Source organism: Cetorhinus maximus, unplaced genomic scaffold (genome assembly GCF_964194155.1).
Source record: "Cetorhinus maximus unplaced genomic scaffold, sCetMax3.hap1.1 HAP1_SCAFFOLD_1308, whole genome shotgun sequence".
NCBI lineage: Eukaryota > Metazoa > Chordata > Chondrichthyes > Lamniformes > Cetorhinidae > Cetorhinus > Cetorhinus maximus.
Genome location: NW_027597249.1, coordinates 45,565 through 63,124, shown reverse-complemented (window position 1 = coordinate 63,124; position 17,560 = coordinate 45,565). Strand labels below are relative to the sequence as shown.

Sequence of the window (17,560 nt, the reverse complement as noted above, 5' to 3'; positions counted from 1 at the left end):
CAAGATGCAAAGTTTGCTATCCGGAAGGATTTCATGAGGTCAAGAGGCTGTGCAGCAATGGCAGGGTTGCTTAAAGCAGTGGAGTTCGCGTGAATAACCTGCTGAAAGAGTTTGGACCGAATCTTCCATGGAGTGGCAATCACCTTTGGATTGCCACTGTGCTCCTTTTCACTTACCTTGGACTGAAGCTGCATATTTCTCGCCTGGACTTCTGACCCGGGCCTGAGAAATGTGCAGAACTGTTGCTCCGGGAGGCCTTATGTGCAGTGCCGCAGCGTCAGGCGAAAGTGAAGCCACACACGCATTTTAGGGCACTAGCTGCTGTAAACATGCAAGTTGAAAAGTCCCAGACAAGAGAGAAGGTTAAGTAGGGAGGATGGGTTGGGGAGTGGTGTCAGAACCCTAGTTACCAAGGTACTATAACTGGTTTTAAACCTAACTTTTTCTGGGTAACTACTTTGCTAAGAGTCGGAAACATCCAAAGTCTCCGACTTTAAAATTGGAGTTTTAGGCGCAGGTAATTGCCTAATGGAAGTGGAAAGGTGGAGAAAAGCCCACCTCGTTCTCTCTCTCTCTCACACTTCATGCACTTGCACAAATTTTATGAATTTGAAGAAATATAATCCTTTTAAACACTGATTAAATCACCCCTCATTCTCCTAAACTCAGGTGAATACTAGCCAAGTTTATACAACCTGTCCTCAATTTCAGCCTTTAAAATCTGAACTAAAATCTCCTTTCCCAACCCTGATCCCAAAAACTGAAAATCTCCTTCCCATACATACTATGTTCCCTCTTCAGCTTATCCAACTACTCACCTTCACACCAAAAAGCCCAAAGATACTATTTTCCTGTGTCCCACTTCCTTGAAAGAGGCTACAAATATTCCTGCTCTTATTGACCAAGGCTCAAAAGCATGACAAAACATTCAAGTCCATTCATTACAGCACTGCTGCAAAAGTGCTTACCCAGCACTTGAGGTCAGAGTCATTATGGCACAGAAGACAGCCATTCGGACCATTGAGTCCATCCCGGCTCTTTGTAAAACAATCTGTACCTCCATAGAGGCAAGTGTGTGAAACTCAAAACAAACCCACATCAAATTCTCTTCCCACGTCCCCACTCCATAGATGTGCGTCCACTGACTCCAATTTCAGTAGGTTTCCTTCATCACCCTCAACCTATCTCACTACTGACACATTTGCCCTGCCATGTACCAGCTGAACCAGTGAAGGCTTTACTGTTGTAAATCTAGGATTTTCTTACTTGCACAATGAAACCCACTCAAGGTCTTTTGAACATATATCCAACTGATTCTAAAACACTGACCTGGTCTCTGCTTCAGTCATTACCTCCAGTAACATATTGCAAATCCTCGAAACCCTCTGTTAAGAGTGCCTCTCCTGCTCCCTGTCCTGAACTTCAACCACTGATATCTGAGTTCCAATCTATCCCATCCACACAGCAATTTAAACACCTCTCCAAAATCAACCCTTAATCTCTACTATTCCAAGAAAATAGTTGGCTTTCCAAAGTTTTGCTCCAGTATTTTCTTGTACTAGACAACACCCTAGTTAATCTTTGCTGTCCTCTAAAGCTTCAACATCCTTCCTATAACTTGGTGCTCAATGCTGCACACAATTCTCTAATTGTGGTCTTACTATATAGATTGGCCATTGCAATTCAACTGTTATATTCTATACCACTCATCATAAAGCCCAGTATTTCATCAGCATTTTATGGCCTTATCCACTTGAAGTGCTGCTTAGATGCTCTGTAAACCAGAACCCCCAAACTCATCTGCTCCCCCATATCAACCAACTATTCACGACAATAACCTTTTTTACTTTTTAAAGCACCTCAGATTTACTGACATTGAATTCTATGTCTTTTTTGCCCAATTCACCATCTTAATGCTCCTTTGCACCTTTTTCTGGTCCTCAATTATTTAACGTGCCTATTTTAATATCATCTGCAAACTTGGACACCACTTCTTCTAGTTCCATATCAAAATTATTAATTTATACAAGTGAGTTTCATTAGAATTATGTGGAACACCACTAGCCAACTTCCAACTACCAAAACCTCTCAAGACATTTCACTGGATTATTCACCAAGGCTCCTTAGACAGCACCTTCCAAACCCACAACCACTACCATCTAGAAGGACAAGGGCAGCAGATAGATGGGGACACCACCACCTAGAAGTTTTTCTCCAAGTTGCTCACTATCCTGACTTGGAAATATATCGCCGTTCCTTCGCTGGGTCAAAATCCTGGAACTCCCTCCCTAACAGCACTGTGGGTGTACCTACACCACATGGACTGCAGCGGTTCAAGAAGGCAGCTCACCACCACCTTCTCAAGGGCAACTGGGGATGGGCAATAAATGCTGGCCCAGCCAGCGAAGCCCACATCCCATGAATGAATTTTTTAAAAAACTCACTAGCTTTTTCAAAGAAAGGAGGTTTGGCAGCTTTGAGGAAAGATCCTGTGTTCCTGGTAAGTGACTTTACACCTCAGAGGCCTGTTTTCTTCTTTCAAATAGTACTAAGAAAAATAACTGGTGAGCATGGAAGAGGCTCTAGTTAACTTTTTTCCCCTCTGCATACAGGTACCTATTGTAAATCTTCTCTTGCTCAGACTGTAGAACTTTTCAAATAATTGCAACTAATAACAGCCAGCTGCAGCTACATGTGAACAGTTCAACATTCTCAGGTTTTTTGTTCAAATATCCAGTTCTCAAAGGCAGAAAAAAATTAGCTCAAACTCTGCTTTTCTTCGCCAGTTGAAAAGTGTGTTGAAAAGTGTGTCCTCAAGGTATTAAAATGGTTTACTTTGACCCTATCATCTGTCTCTTTTTTTATTTATTTATTCATGGGATGTGGTCATTGCTGGCTAGGCCAGCGTTTATTGACTGTCCCTAATTTAAGAGTCAACCACATTGGATCTGGAGTCACATGTAGGCCAGACCAGATAACAACAGCAGATTTCCTTCCCTAAAGGGCATTAGTGAACTGATGGGTTTTTATGACAAAAAACAATGGTTTCATGGTCATCATTATACTTTAATTCCAGATCTTTATTGCTGTGGTGGGATATTTATTGCTGTGGTGGCAATACCACTATGCCACCAACTCCCCTCATATCTCAAATGTGCTTATAGAAATAACTAAGTGACAAGTATAGGCAAACAGTCCATGTCTGCACTTATTCCATGTCAACTTTTTCCTTAACATGGAATTTATAATGTAAGCTGGTAACTGCACACACCTAATGGATACACTGCATCACCACCACTGGTGGGAGGTGGAATTACAGTGCAAGTTTGTAGGTCAATCCCATTATAAATATGGGAATAAAAATGAACAAATATAAACAAAACTTCTACATGCATTTATTCAATTATCTTCCAACCTCTAACCCTGTGTCTCCTGAAGATTATTCCTGGTCTCGACTTCCTGTGGGCTACAGCATGGGTGATGTTTGATGTGTGTGCACTAGTGTAGCCCTACAAAAAAACAAGGCTGACCTTCAATCCGTAACCAATAGCATTTGACCTACTGTTTCTCTCTGTGAGAGCTCAATATCTTACCTGTCACCTGGTTTGAACTCTCTGGAGGGTTTGTTCTTTTTCTTCTTGTGTTTCTTCTTCAAGCTTTTTATCGAAAGCGGGATACTTTTCTTACGCCCCTGTCCCCCACTTTGTGATGATGCAGTTGAACTTGCAGAAGAAGAAATCGAGCTGGTTTCATCAGTATCCTCAGCACCTTCGTCATCTGCATCCTGTTCTGCGAGCTGCAGCTTCAGAGTCTGGCTACTTTCCAGTAAGTCTTCACCTAGTATCACTGGAGACAGGCCCATATCCTTCAAGTTTCCCAATTTCACTCTTTGTTCCAACTGGCTCCGAGCATCAACAGCATTAGTAGGGACTGGACCATTGCACAGAACAGGCTCCTTCTCTACAGCCCCATTTACAGACTGGGATTTCAGTCCTATGGTCAGTTGAGGTGTGCCCTCCCAACCTAATCTTGGCTTAGAGCTACTGAGCCCAAACACAGTGGAGGTGACCATGACAGAGCCATCACCCAAGGCGACCGTGAACTTGTCGGTGTGATCCACATCATGGGTGTCCAAATTATTCAAGATTTTCTTCACTATCTCCTTGTCAAAGAGGCGTTTAACCTAACGAAAAGACAAAAGGACAAGTTGGCGCAGGTTCAGTCATACAGCTGCCAAATGTAATCAAAGTACAGCACATTGACAAACTAATTTGGCAGGATAAAGCTTTGAACCCAGACACAGACATTGCTACAATACTTCCAAATAATCCCTTACACTAAAAATTAAAGAATCTAATTACCTTACCCTTGAGGTAAATCTTAAACAAGGCAAATTATTTTAAATGTGCAAGGATCTTTCTAACTGACTTAGAAATTGGGTGCCCAGAAACTAAAAGTAATACTTTAAAATACAATTACACACGTTATAAAGTATCTTTAAAGCACAAATAACCCTTCAGTCCAACTGGTTTATGCCAGTGTTAAAGCTCCACAAGAACCCCCTGACACCTCACCCTATCAGCATAACCATCGAATCTTCCCTTGCTCATGTTTATTTAGCTTCCCCTCAAACACATCTGTGCTATTCACCTCAACTGCTCTTTGTGGTAGCCAGTTCCACATTTTCACCATTCCCTGGATGATTAACTTATTTATGTCCCTTAGTTCGAATCTCTCTCTTGCAAATGGAAGTATCATCTCTACACCTACCCTATCAAATTCTTTCATAATTTAAAAGGTCCTCTATGAGATCACCCTTCTCTGAGAACAGAATCCCAGTTTCTTCAGTCTTTCTTGACAAGTATATTCACTTAGTTTTGGTACCCTATTCTGGGGAATCTTTTTTTTTGCACCTTCTCCAGTGCCACTTTGTCTTTTTCGAATATGGAAACAAGAACAGTTTACAGTATTCCAAATGTGGTCTAAGCAAGGCTCTATACAAGTTTAACATAACTTCCCTGGCCTTGAATTCTATCCCTCTGGAGAAGAGCCCTGGTGTTTTGTTTGCTTTTCTTTAAAATGGTCTTATTGACCTGCATTGCTATATTTAGTGATTTATGTATTTGTACATCCAGATTCCACTGTTCCTCTACCCCATTTACACACTTTTAAGGAGTATGAAACCTCCTTACTCTTCCTACCAAAAGATACTGCCTCACACTTATCTACGTTGAAGTTCATTTATCAAATAGGCAAGAGTTACTATGTTCTCCTTAAAGGAGTAGTCACTCTTGATTAGTTACCTGCCTTAGGCACAGTATCTCCATACTGAAGTTACCTTTCTGACAACAGAATTCACAGCAATGATGGAATTTCCTTCTGGACCCTCTGAAGAAATAGCTGTACATTCAGGATCTCCCGGGAGCACGTACACAGCCCGCTCTGCCAGGACCATGCGAGCATGGTCATAACAGTTCAAGCGTTTCACCCTAGAGAAAAGGAAAAACAGAAACGGGTACATCATCTACTACAATCCATTTCGAAACATAAACTGAATTTGAAACAACAGGAGATTCACTGTCCACTCATCCACAGATAAGGATCAGTCACACAAATAAAATGGCCACTTCCCTTTCTATACAGATGTCAAAAATACAACTTTAGGAAGCCGTTAAAGCAAAGGGAACAAACAGGAATGTGGTGGTGGTAGGGGACAGTATAGTGAGGGGGATTGACACTATTCTCTGCAGTAAACAGCAAGAGTTCATCAGGCTGTGTCGCCTGCCCAGTGCCAGGGTTCAGGACATCTGTTCAGGGCTGGAGAGGAACTTGAAGTGTTGGGGGGGGGGGGGGGGGGGGGGGGGGGTGGAGGATCCAGTTGTCGTGGTCCATGTAGGCATCAACAACATAGGCAGATTCTGCATAGTCAGTTCTGAGAAGCTAGGTACCAAATTAAGCAGAACCTCAAAGGTAATAATCTCTGGATTATTACCTGAGCCATGTGCATTTGGCATAGGGAAAATAAGATGAGAGATGAACGTGTGGCTCAAAGGCTGGTGTGGGAGAAGTGGGTTCCGGTTTGTGGGGTACTGGCACTAGTACTGGGGAAAGTGGAGGCTGTACTGTTGGGACTGTCTACACCTGAACCGTGCTGGCACCAGTGTTCCTGCAAATCGCATAACTAGGGAAGTAGAGAGGGCTTTAAACTAATAAGGGCGGTGAGGGATCAAGTTTGGGTAAATGTGGCAAATCAAGGGGTACATTCAGGGCAGGAGGCCATAATAGTAATATTGGAAATGAGAGTCATAGAGTAGCAGGAAGGGACAGAGAGAAAAAATATAAGGATACACCAATAGTCAAGACTAGATGTTACAAAGATAACAAAGACAAAACTGAAGGCTCTGTATCTGAATGCACGTAGCATTCATAACAAAGTAAAATGAATCGATAGGGCACATTGAAATAAATAACTATGATCTGATAGCCATTATGAAGACATGGCTGCTGGATGACAAGGATTAGCTCCTGAATATCGAAGGGGACAAGACATTCAATAAGAACAGGAAGCTATGTAAAGGTGGAGGGGAAGCACTGTTGATCAAGGATGCAATAGTTAGAGATGACCTTGGTTCAGGAGGTCAGGACATAGAATCAGTTTGGGTAGAGATGAGGAATAGGAGGGGAAGGAAGTTACTAGTGGGAGTGATCTACAGGCCCCCTAACAGTAACCACAATTTAGGACAAAATATACAAGGGAAAATATTGGGTGCTTGTGTTAAAGGGATGGCAATAATCATGGGTGATTTTAAGCCACATATAAACTAGAAAAATCAGATTGGCAGTGGTAGCCTGGATGGGGAGTTCATAGAATGCTTTCAAGATAGTTTCTGAGAGCAACACATTCTGGAACCAATCCGAAAGTAGGTTATATTAGATTTGGTATTGTGTAATGTGACAGGTTAATTAATAACCTCAGATTGAAGGTATCCCTAGGTAGCAGAGACCAGAATATGATTGAATTTTACATCTAGTTTGAAAGGGAGAAGAGTGGGGTCTAAGACTAGTATTATAAACTTAAATAAGAGCAACTGTGAGAGCATGAAAGCTGAGCTAGCTGAAGCGAACAGGGTTACTTAGCTAGGGGATAGATCAACAGAGAAGCAGTGGCAGACATTTAAGGGGATATTTCAGAATACTCAGAATAAGTATATTCCTACTATAAAGAAAAATTCCAAAGGGAGGAGCCACCATCCATGGTTAACTAAGGAAGTTAAGGAAAGCATCAAACTTAAGGAAAAAGCGTATAACTGCACAAAGATGAGTGGCAGGTCAGATGATTGGTCAGAATATAAAGAATGGCAGAGAATGACTAAAAGGTTAATCAGGAGTAAGAAATTAGAGTATGAGAGGAAGCTAGCTAGAAATGTAAAAACCGATAGCAAAAGTGACAGTGGGGAGTTAATAGTAGATAATAAGGAAATGATGGATGAAATGAACAAATATTTCCCTTGTCTTCACTCTAGAGGATACAAAAAACATTCCAGTAATAGCTGTAAATCAGGAAATGGAAGGGAGGGGGGAAATTTAGTGAAATTACAATCACTAGGGAAGCGGTACTGAGCAAAGTGATGGAGCTGTGGGCTGACAAGTCTCCGGGTCCTGATGGGCATCCTAGGGCCTTAAAAGAGGTGGCTAGTAAAGTAGTAGGTGCGTTGGTGTTAATTTTTCAAAATTCCCTGGATTCCAGAAAGGTTCCATCAAGACTGGAAAGTAGCAAATATAACTCCTCTATTCAAGAAGGGAGGGAGGCAGAAAACAGGAAAATACAGGCCAGTTAGCTTGATGTCTGTCATGGGGAAGGTGTTAGAATTGGTCACTAAGGAGGTTATAGCTGGGCACTTAGAGAAACTCATGGGCACTTAGAGAAACTTAAGGTAATCGGGAAGAGTCAGCCTGGCTTTGTGAAAGGAAAATCACGTTTAACCAATTCATTGGAGTTCTTTGAAGGAGTAACATGTGCTGTGGATAAAGGTGCTGCACTCAGATTTCTAGAAGGCGTTTGATAAGGTGCCACATCAAAGGTTATTGCAGAAAATAAAAGTTCATGAGATGGGGGGTAACATATTAGCCTGGATAGAAGATTGGCTGGCTGGCAGAAAACGAAATAAACGAAAAATTGACCTTTTTCCGATTGGCAGAATGTGACGAGTAAAGTCCTGCTGGGGCCTCAACTTCTACAATTTATATCAGTGACTTAGGTGAGGGGAGTGAAGACATGATCGCTAAATTTGCAGATGACACAAGGATAGGTAGGAAAGAGTATTGTGAAGAGGATGTGAGGAGGATGCAGATGGATATAGATAGAGTGAGTGAATGGGCAAAAACACAACAGATGGAGTATAGTGTGGGCAAATGTGAAGTTATTCACTTTGGCAGGAAGAATAAAAAAGCAGAGTATTACTTAAACGGAAAACGGCTGCAGAATTCCGAGCTGCAGAGGGATCTGGGTGTTCTTGTGCACGAGTCACAAAAAGTTAGTATGCAGGTGCAGCAAGTAATTAAGGCGGCTAATGGAATGTTATCCTTTGTTACAAGGGGAATTGAACATAAAAGTAAGGATGTTATGCTTCAGTTATAAAGCACGTTGGTGAGACCACATCTTGAATATCGTGTGCAGTTTTGGTCTCCTTATTCAAGGAAGAATGTAAATGGCGATCCAGAGGAAGTTTTCTAGATTGAATGAGCGGCTTTGTCTTATGAGGAAAGGTTAGACAGACTGGGCTTGTTTCCATTGGAGTTTAGAAGAGTGAGGGGTGCATTGATTGAAGTGTATAAGATCCTGAATGGTATTGACAAAGTGGATGTAGAAAGGATGTTTCCTCTTGTGGGGGCACTGTTTTAAAATTAGGAGTTGCTCATTTAGAACAGAGGTGAGGAGAAATTTTTTCTTTGAGGGTTGTGTGACTTTAAAAATTATCTTCCTCAGAAGGCGGTGGAGGAGGGGTCATTGAATATTTTTAAGGCAGAGGTAGATAGATTCTTGTTAGGCAAGGGAATCAAAGGTTGTCAGGGGTAGATGGGAATGTACAATTCGAAATGCAAACAGATCAGCCATGATCTTAATGAATGGCAGAGCAGGCTCGAGGAACCGAATGGCCTAATTCTGTTCCTATTTCGTATGTTTCTACGTTCACGAATCAAAGTTTCCCAGAATTTGTGAAAACTGTGGTCAAATCCCAAATTCTGCAGAATACGTTTGATGCATTTGCCATTTGGGGTTGAGAAATGTAACACAAGGGTGCCCTCTGGTGGAATGTGAAGCCTTTCATATCATCCAAAAGCTAAATACTGCAGGTGCTGGAAATCTGAAATGAAAACAGAAAACGCTGGAAATACTCAGCAAGTCCGACAGCATCAGCATCTGTGGAGAAAGGGAATTAAGATCTCAGTACAATGACCTTGCATATTATCCAGTTTGCTTTTCCACTAGCAAAAAAAGCAAACGTGAGGAAAATTAGTCACCAGACTTCAGTCCTTCAATTTGGGCCAAAACATTAGATATGCTACAAATTCTGCAAGTTATTTATTTCACACCACATAAGACAACTAAACAATTCCATATAGAACTGAACTTCATGTTTTGAGAATCAGGACAAAGGAATAACAATGGGCCATAAAGCAGATCCAAGCCGCTACATCATCCAGTAAGATCATGGCTGAACTTCTACATCAAGTTCACTTAAGCTGCCGCCCTATCCCTCGATTCCCTCAAGTACCCAAAAATCTATCAATTTTAAATGTACTCATTGACTGAACATTCACAATCCCCTCAACATAGGAGCAGGAGTATGTCAATTTAGCCCTTGGAGCCTGTTCTGTCATTCAATGAGATCATGGCTAATCTGCAGTCTAACTACATGTACCCACTTTTGTCCATATCCCTCAAGACCTTTGGTTAACAAAAATCAACTGGTATAGCATCAACTGCCATTAGCTTAAGAAAATTCTAAACTTCAGTCAAACTGTGTGCATAGAAGTGGTCCCTAATTTCACCCCTGAAAAGTCCAGCTCTAATTTTTAGACAGTGTCCCCCAGTCCTAGACTCCCCAACCAGCAGAAAGTTTTTTATCTACCCTATCTGTCCCCCTTAAGATCCTGAAAAGTTCAAGTACAACTTTATTCTTCTGAATTCCAGCAAATTTGCGTATTTTCTCCTCATAGGTTGTCCCTTGGAGTCCAGGTATGATTCTGATAAATCTACACTACACTCCCTCCAAAGTCGATATATCCTTCCTAAGATTTGGCACCCAGAAGTGTTCACAGCATTCCAGGTGTGGTCTAACCAGTGCTTTGTACAGCTGAAACCCAACTTCCTCCTCTTGTATTCTAGTCATCTAAATATAAAGCTTAGCATTCCATTAGACTGGGATTATTTTCTGCACCTGTTCATGACATTTTAGTGACCTATGTACGTGAACTCCCAAGTCACTCTCAATCTCCACTGCCTTTAGCTTTTCACTATTGTTTTATCCTTTCTAGCTCCAAAGTAGATGGGTTCACATTTGCATACATTGAAAGTCATTTGACCATTCATTTAATTAATACCACTTCATAATTTATGCTTCCACCTACACTGCTTACAATGCTACCTATCTTTGTATCATCAGCACATTTGAATATGTGGCTATCATCTAAGTCACTAGTTGAGGTCCCAACACAGATTCTTGTGGGATACCACTAGTCAGACCTGGTCAATTAGGGTACCTGCCCATTACCCCTATTCTCTCTCTGCCACTTAGCCAATTTCTCACCAGTCAACAATTCGCCCTCAATTCTATGAGCTTTAACTTTGGCCAACAATCTTTTAGAAGGGACTTCATCAAATGCCTTCTGGAAGTCCTTATAAACAACATTCATAGGCATTCCCCTGTCCCCTAATTTAGCCATCTCAAAAAAAATTCAATCACTTTTGTTACACATGGTCTACCTTTACAAATCCATGCTGACTCTCTCTGATCAGCTGAACATTTTCAGAGTTCAGTCTTTAATATTAAGTTCTAATAATTTCCCAACAGATATCAGGCTAACTGGTCTATAATTCTCCAGTTTTCCCCTCTGACCTTTATTAAACAGTAGATTGACATGCGCAATTTTCCAATCATACGATCAAGGAGCAGGAGTAGGCCATTCAGCCCCTCGAGCCTGCTCTGCCTTTCAATAGGATCATGGCTGATCTGATAGTAACCTGAAATCTGTATCCCACCTACCCCCAATAACCTATCACCCACTTGCTTACCAACAACCTATCCACCTCTGCCTTAAAAATATTCAAAGGCTCTGCTTCCATCAGCTTTTTAGGTGAGAGTTCCAAAGGCTCACAACCCTCAGAGTGAAAGTGATTTTGTCTCATCTGTTTTAAATGGGTGATCCCTTATTTTTAAACAGTGACCCCTAGTCGGAATGGTTTCCAAATCGAGAGAACTTTGGAAGATCATCATGAGGGCATCTGCAATGTTCTCACCTAATTCTTTTAAAACCTTGCGATAGAAGCCATCTGGGTTCCTCAGGATTTCTCAGCCTTTAGTGCCATTATTTTCTTCATTACTGTTATTTTGCTTGTATTAATTTGGGCAAGTCCCTGTTCAAATTGAATATTAGTTTCCTTAGGATGTCTGGTATGCTAATTTCTTCTTCTAATGTAAATATTGACAAACTGCACTTTTAATATAATAAACCTCCTTAAAGTGCTTCACAGGGGAATAATAAAGTAAAATTAGACACCGGGCCATATAAGGCATTATTAACCCAGATGGCCCAAAGCTCGGTCAAAGAAGTTGATTTTAAGGAGTGGATTACAGGAAGAAAGGGAGGTGGGGGGTCAAAGGGCTTTATGGAGGGAATGCCAGAGCTTAGGGCCCCTGGCAGCTGATGGCATGGCCGCCAATGATGGGGCAATTGAAATCAGGCATGCTCAACAAGCCATAATTAGATAAGTGCAGCTATCAGAGTGTGGGACTGAAGAATAGAGAGGGGCAAAGCCATGGAGGAAATTGCAAACTAGGACGAGAATTTTAAAATCAAGGCATTGATTGACTGAGAACCAATGTAGATCAGCAAGCACAGGGGTGATAGGTGAACAGCACTTGGTACTGTCACTTCCAAGAGGAACAATATTTCTCAAGTGGAGTTTGAATGGATGCTTGTTCATTTAAAGAGTCGCTTGGTAATACAGAATATTGTTAAGAGAGAGACATGCTGCTGAAGATTTTCATCTTGCACTCATCAGGACGAACACAAGAATATCAAATTTCAAACAATCATAATTTATACTAGAAGGAAAAGGTACTTGGTTTGTTGGCAATCCATTAGGCAGCAGAGTTTTGGAAGATCCATCCAAATTTAGAGGGGTAGAAAGTGGGAGGCTAGCCAGGTCTGCATTAGAATGGTCAAGTCTAGATGTAACAAAGGCACCAATGAGGAGATGGGGCAGGAATGAAGTTACAGAGGTGGAAATAGGCAATCTTAAGAGATAGCATGGATGTGTGATCAGAGCATCAGCTTGGGGGCGAATGACACCAAGGCTGTGAACACCTGCCAGGGAGAGGGATGGTGTCAGTGGCTAGGGAACAGAGTTTGAAGTGGGGACCAAAGACAATGGCTTCTATCTTCCAATATTTAATTGGAAGAAACTTCTGCTCATCCAATGCTTGATGTCAGATAAGCTCTGATAATTTAACAGTTATGGAGTCACTGAGAGGCGTAGAGGTAGAGCAGAGTGTCAGCTTACATGCAAAAACTAACCCTATGCTTTTGGATGTCAAAATAGAAGGGGGCCAAGGATAAATCCTTGGCCAATACACAACTCAAGAATGAGGAGGAGTAGGCCATTCAGCCCTCAAGCCTGCTCCACCATTTGATAAGATCATGGTTTATTCGATCATGGTCTCAACTCTACTTTCCTGTCTACCCCCAACAACCCTCAATTCCCTTGTCAATCTCGGCCTTGAATATATTCAATGATCCAGCCTTCACTGCTCTCTGGGGAACAGAATTCCACAGGCTAACAGAAAAAATGTCATTTAAGTCTTAAATGGGAGACCCCTAATTTTTAAACTGTGTCCCTTAGCTCTAGACTCCCACCATGTCAAGTCCCCTCAGGATCTTATATGTTTCCATAAGATCACCTCTCATTCTTCTAAACTCCAATGAGTATGGCCCAAACTGTTCAACCATTTTTCATAAGACATCTTCACCCCAGGAATCAGTCAAGTCAACCTCTGCTGAACTGCTTCCAAAGCAATTATATCCCTTCTTAAATAAGGAGACTAAAACTCTACATAGTACTCCAGATGCAGTCCATTAAGGCCCTGGACAGCTATAAAAATACATTCTATTATACACAATTCCCCTTGCAATAAACACCAACGTCCCATTGCCTTCTTAATCACCTGCTGTACCTGCATACTAACTTTTTGTGATTTATGTACCAAGATACCAAGATCCTTCCATACCATAGAGTTCTGCAATCTCTCTCCATTCAAATAATATACTATTTTTCTATTCTTTCTGCCTTGGTGGGCAACCTCAAATTTTCCCACATTATACCCCCAACTGCCAAATTTTTTGCCCACTCACTCAACCTATCTAAATCCCTTTCTAGATTCTCTACCTCCCCTCTGTGTCATCAGCAAATTTATCTACCATACATTCAATCCCTTCATCCAAGCCACTGATATAGATTGTAAATAGTTGAGGCTCCAGAACAAATCCTGTGGCACTCCACCAGTTACCTCTTGCCAACCCTTTTATCCCTGCTCTCTGCTTCCTGTTAGCTAACCAATCCTCTATCCACGCCAATATGTTACTCCCTACATCGGAGACAATGGGGGAGGGATTGGATGAGAAGATATTGCAAGTGATATTCTGGCTACAATTAGATATGAATGGAACCAGACGAGTGTGGTCCCACTCAGCTGGACGTAAGTGGAGAGGCATTAGAAAAGGACAGTGAGGTCAATCAGATCAAAGGCTGCAGACAAATAGAGGAGGATGAAGGAGATAGTTAATCTTTGTCAGCCACATAGGATGTGATTTGTGACTCTGATCAGAATTGTTTTGGTACTGTAGCAGGAGTGGAAATCTGATCACAGGGATTCAAACATGGATCTCTAGGAAAGATGTGCATGGATTTGGAGGCTACATGTTCAAGTACTTTGGGCAAGGAAGGGAGATCATCGGATTTTTAAAAAATTTTGTATGCTTTATCGTTTAGTTTTATGTTGTCTCATACCTCTTTAGTGATCCATGGCTGCTTTTTATGGCATGTAGCTAATGTAATTCCTATACTTAAGGGGACAGAATAATTACAGAGCAGTCAGCTTAACATCAGTGGTAGAAAAAAATAATGGAATCCTTATTAGAGAGAATAGAAGAGCATCTAGAAAATGAGAAACGTAATAATAAGCATAGATTTCAAAAGGAAGAACCTGTTTGACTGACCTTACTGAATTTTTTGTTGAGGTAACAGAGTAGACAATGGTAATACAGTAGATGTAACCTATCTGGATTGTCAAAAGGCCTTCAGTAAGGTGCCTCATAATAGACTAATGAATATGATCAGAGACAAGGGGCAGAAGGGATTGCTAGCTGGCTTCAAGACTGAAAGCAGAGAGTAGAAATAAAGGGTGGTTATTCAGTGCGACAGAAGGAAATGGCAGTCTACAAGTTTCACTGATGTTCACAATTTGCATTCACAATTTGGACTAAGGGATCAAAAACACAATTTCTAAATTTTTAGGTGGCATCGAATTGGGGGTGATAGTCACTATGGAGGAGGACTGCAACCAATTGCAGAAGGGCATCAATAAAATCACAGAATGGGCAAATTATTGGGAAATGAAGTTCAACACAGATAAATGAGGTTGTACATTTTGGATAAACATAGTGAGAGAGAAAATATTAAAATGTTTATCATTTTTGAAAGTGGATAAATCATTAAACCTGGATGCAGTGTATCCTGGGCTGCTAAGAGAAGCAATAGCTGAGGCTCTGACTATTTTGCAGTCCTCTCTGGCTACAGGTGTGGTAGTGGAGAACTACTAACATTGGACCATTGTTTAAAAAGGGTGGAAAGGATAGACCAGTACTGCCTAACCTCAGGTGTAGACCATATGGCTTCTTCAGCTGACTCTACGGGAAGATGAATCTGTAGAATACTTCCAGGGCAAGTTTCCTGGAACAATATGCTATGGAACCAAATAAGGATAGAACTATTTTAGATCTAATATTGTGCAATGATGCAGGTTTAATTAGTAATCTCATCGTAAAAGATCCTTGGGGGGGTGGGGGGGAGAAAGAATTATATTACAATTGAGTTTCATATTGAAAGTGATATTAAACTCCAGTCATAAACAAGAACCTTGAACTTAAACAAGGTCAGTTTAGATAGGTATAAAGGGAGAGCTGCCCAAGGTTGGTTGGATAAATAGACTAACAGTAGATTGGTAAATAAACAATGGGAAATATCCATCCTTGACTTAATAGGGAAGTTAAGGATAGTATTAGATTAAAAGGAGACTTATATTATACAAAGAATAGTAGTGAGCCTGAGTATTGGGAGTGTTTTAGAAGCCAGCAAGAGGTGACCAAAAGGTTGTGAAAAACAGTATGACAGTAAACTAGCCAGGAATGTAAGAACAAACTGTAAGAGTTTTTACAAGTATATAAAGAGGAAGGGAGTAGCTAAACTAAATGTTGGTCCCTTAAAGCCAGAGACAGGAGACATCATCATGGGAAGGGGAAAATGGCATAGATGTTGAACAAACTTTGCGTCTGTCTTCACAGCAGAAGGCATAAATTACATTTCATAAATAGAGGGTAGCCAAGGAGCATATAAGTGTGAGGAATTCAAGGTAATTAATAACAGCAAAGGAAAAAGGTATTAGTAAAACTTAAGGGACTAAACACCAACAAATTCCCAGGAAGATGCTTGTGGTTATTGGAGATCAATCATTTCAGCCCCAAGACATCAGTGCAAGAGGCTGTTAAGGCCTAGGTTAGGCCTAACCATCTTCAGCTGCTTCATCAATGACCTTCCCTCCACCACAAGGTCAGAAGCGGGGATATTTGATGATGATTGCACAATGTTCAGCACCATCCCCAAATTGCAGATACTGAAGCAGAGAGTGTACACATGCAACAAAATCTGGACAACATTTAGGCTTGGGCTGATAAGTGGCAAGTAACATTTGCACCACATAAGTGCCAGGTAACCACCACCTTCAATTCGATCTTGAATCCAGACTTTCTGACCTGGTACTAATGGGGCTAAAGTCTTGACTCTGTGCCTGGAGTTATACCAGTTCTTCTGTTTTTCATGTAGACCGTTCTCCATGTTCCTCACTCTTTTATGGTCGTCTGCTGTAATGTTGTGTAGCAGGTTCTGCTGCAAAGGAATTTGTGTCTTCAGCCGTCGGCCCATAAGCAGCTCTGCCAGTGAAAAGCCATTACTTAAAAGTTGTAGCCCTGAATTCCAGTTAGTATTGTTGGCCATTAACATTTTAATGGTTTTCACCGCTCTTTCAGTGTCTCCACTGGCCTGTGGGTGGAGTGGAGAATTAGTAACATGGCTGAACCCACAGTCATCTGTAAATTTCTTGAAGTATTTGTTCACAAACTGTGCCTGTTATCCTATACAAATTCGTCTGGAAACCCATGCATGGAAATGATGTTCTGTAATGCCCTTATCACAGTCTCAGTCATCATTGTGGAGTCTGGTTGCTTCTAACCACCTTGAGCTCCACTGTGATGAGGTATGCTTTTCCTCAAAAAGGTCTAGTCCCAATCTTTTCCAAGGTCTATCTGGGAAACTAGACAGTAATAAAGGTTCAAACTGGACAGTAACATTGACAAGACAGTTTTGATTGGCCATTGAAATGCCTGGCCACCACACAGATTGATGTGCACACTTAGCTATTCCCAAATGACTGCCATGATTCTACGAAGAATCTCCTCCCTCAATCTTTTCTTTAATAAATACATTCATGGGATGTGGGCTTCGCTGGCTAGGCCAGCATTTATTGCACATCCTGGATTCTTGAGTGTTCTGGGAGCTGCACTCATCCAGGCAAGTGGGGAGTATTCCATCACACTCCTGACTTGTGCCTTGTAGATGGTGGACAGGAGGTGAGTTACTCGTCGTGTGATTCCTAGCCTCTGACCCGCTCTTTAAGCCACAATACTTATTATGGCTAGTTCAGTTTCTGGTCAATCGTAACCCCCAGGATGTTGATAGTGGGGGATTCAGTGATGGTAATGCCATTGAACATCAATTGGATCAGGTGGATTCTCTCTTGTTGGAGATGGTCATTGCCTTACAGTTCTGTGGCACGAATGTTACTTGCCACTTGTCAGCCCAAGCCTGGATATTGTCCAGGTCTTGCTGCAATACTCAGGTCTTGGGTATTACCAGGCGATAGTTAAGTACTGGAAGGTGAGCCACCATCATTAGATGCTTCCTTTGTTTATGGTATTTTTGTAGGAGCTGGCCATTCAGACTGTA

The 17,560-nt window shown here is 41.4% G+C and overlaps 1 protein-coding gene across 1 annotated transcript in view; it reads right to left on the bottom strand.

Moving 5' to 3' along the window:
• The window catches only part of LOC144676035 ((E3-independent) E2 ubiquitin-conjugating enzyme-like), a gene marked incomplete at both ends in the record, with an annotated part of 58,257 nt that overhangs the window by 15,685 nt on the left and 25,012 nt on the right, over positions 1–17,560 (bottom strand). The window contains 2 exons of the mRNA XM_078536561.1: positions 3,594–4,183; positions 5,339–5,489. Of these exons, the coding sequence (XP_078392687.1) occupies positions 3,594–4,183; positions 5,339–5,489 (741 nt within the window). The remainder of the gene's footprint in view (positions 1–3,593; positions 4,184–5,338; positions 5,490–17,560) is intronic.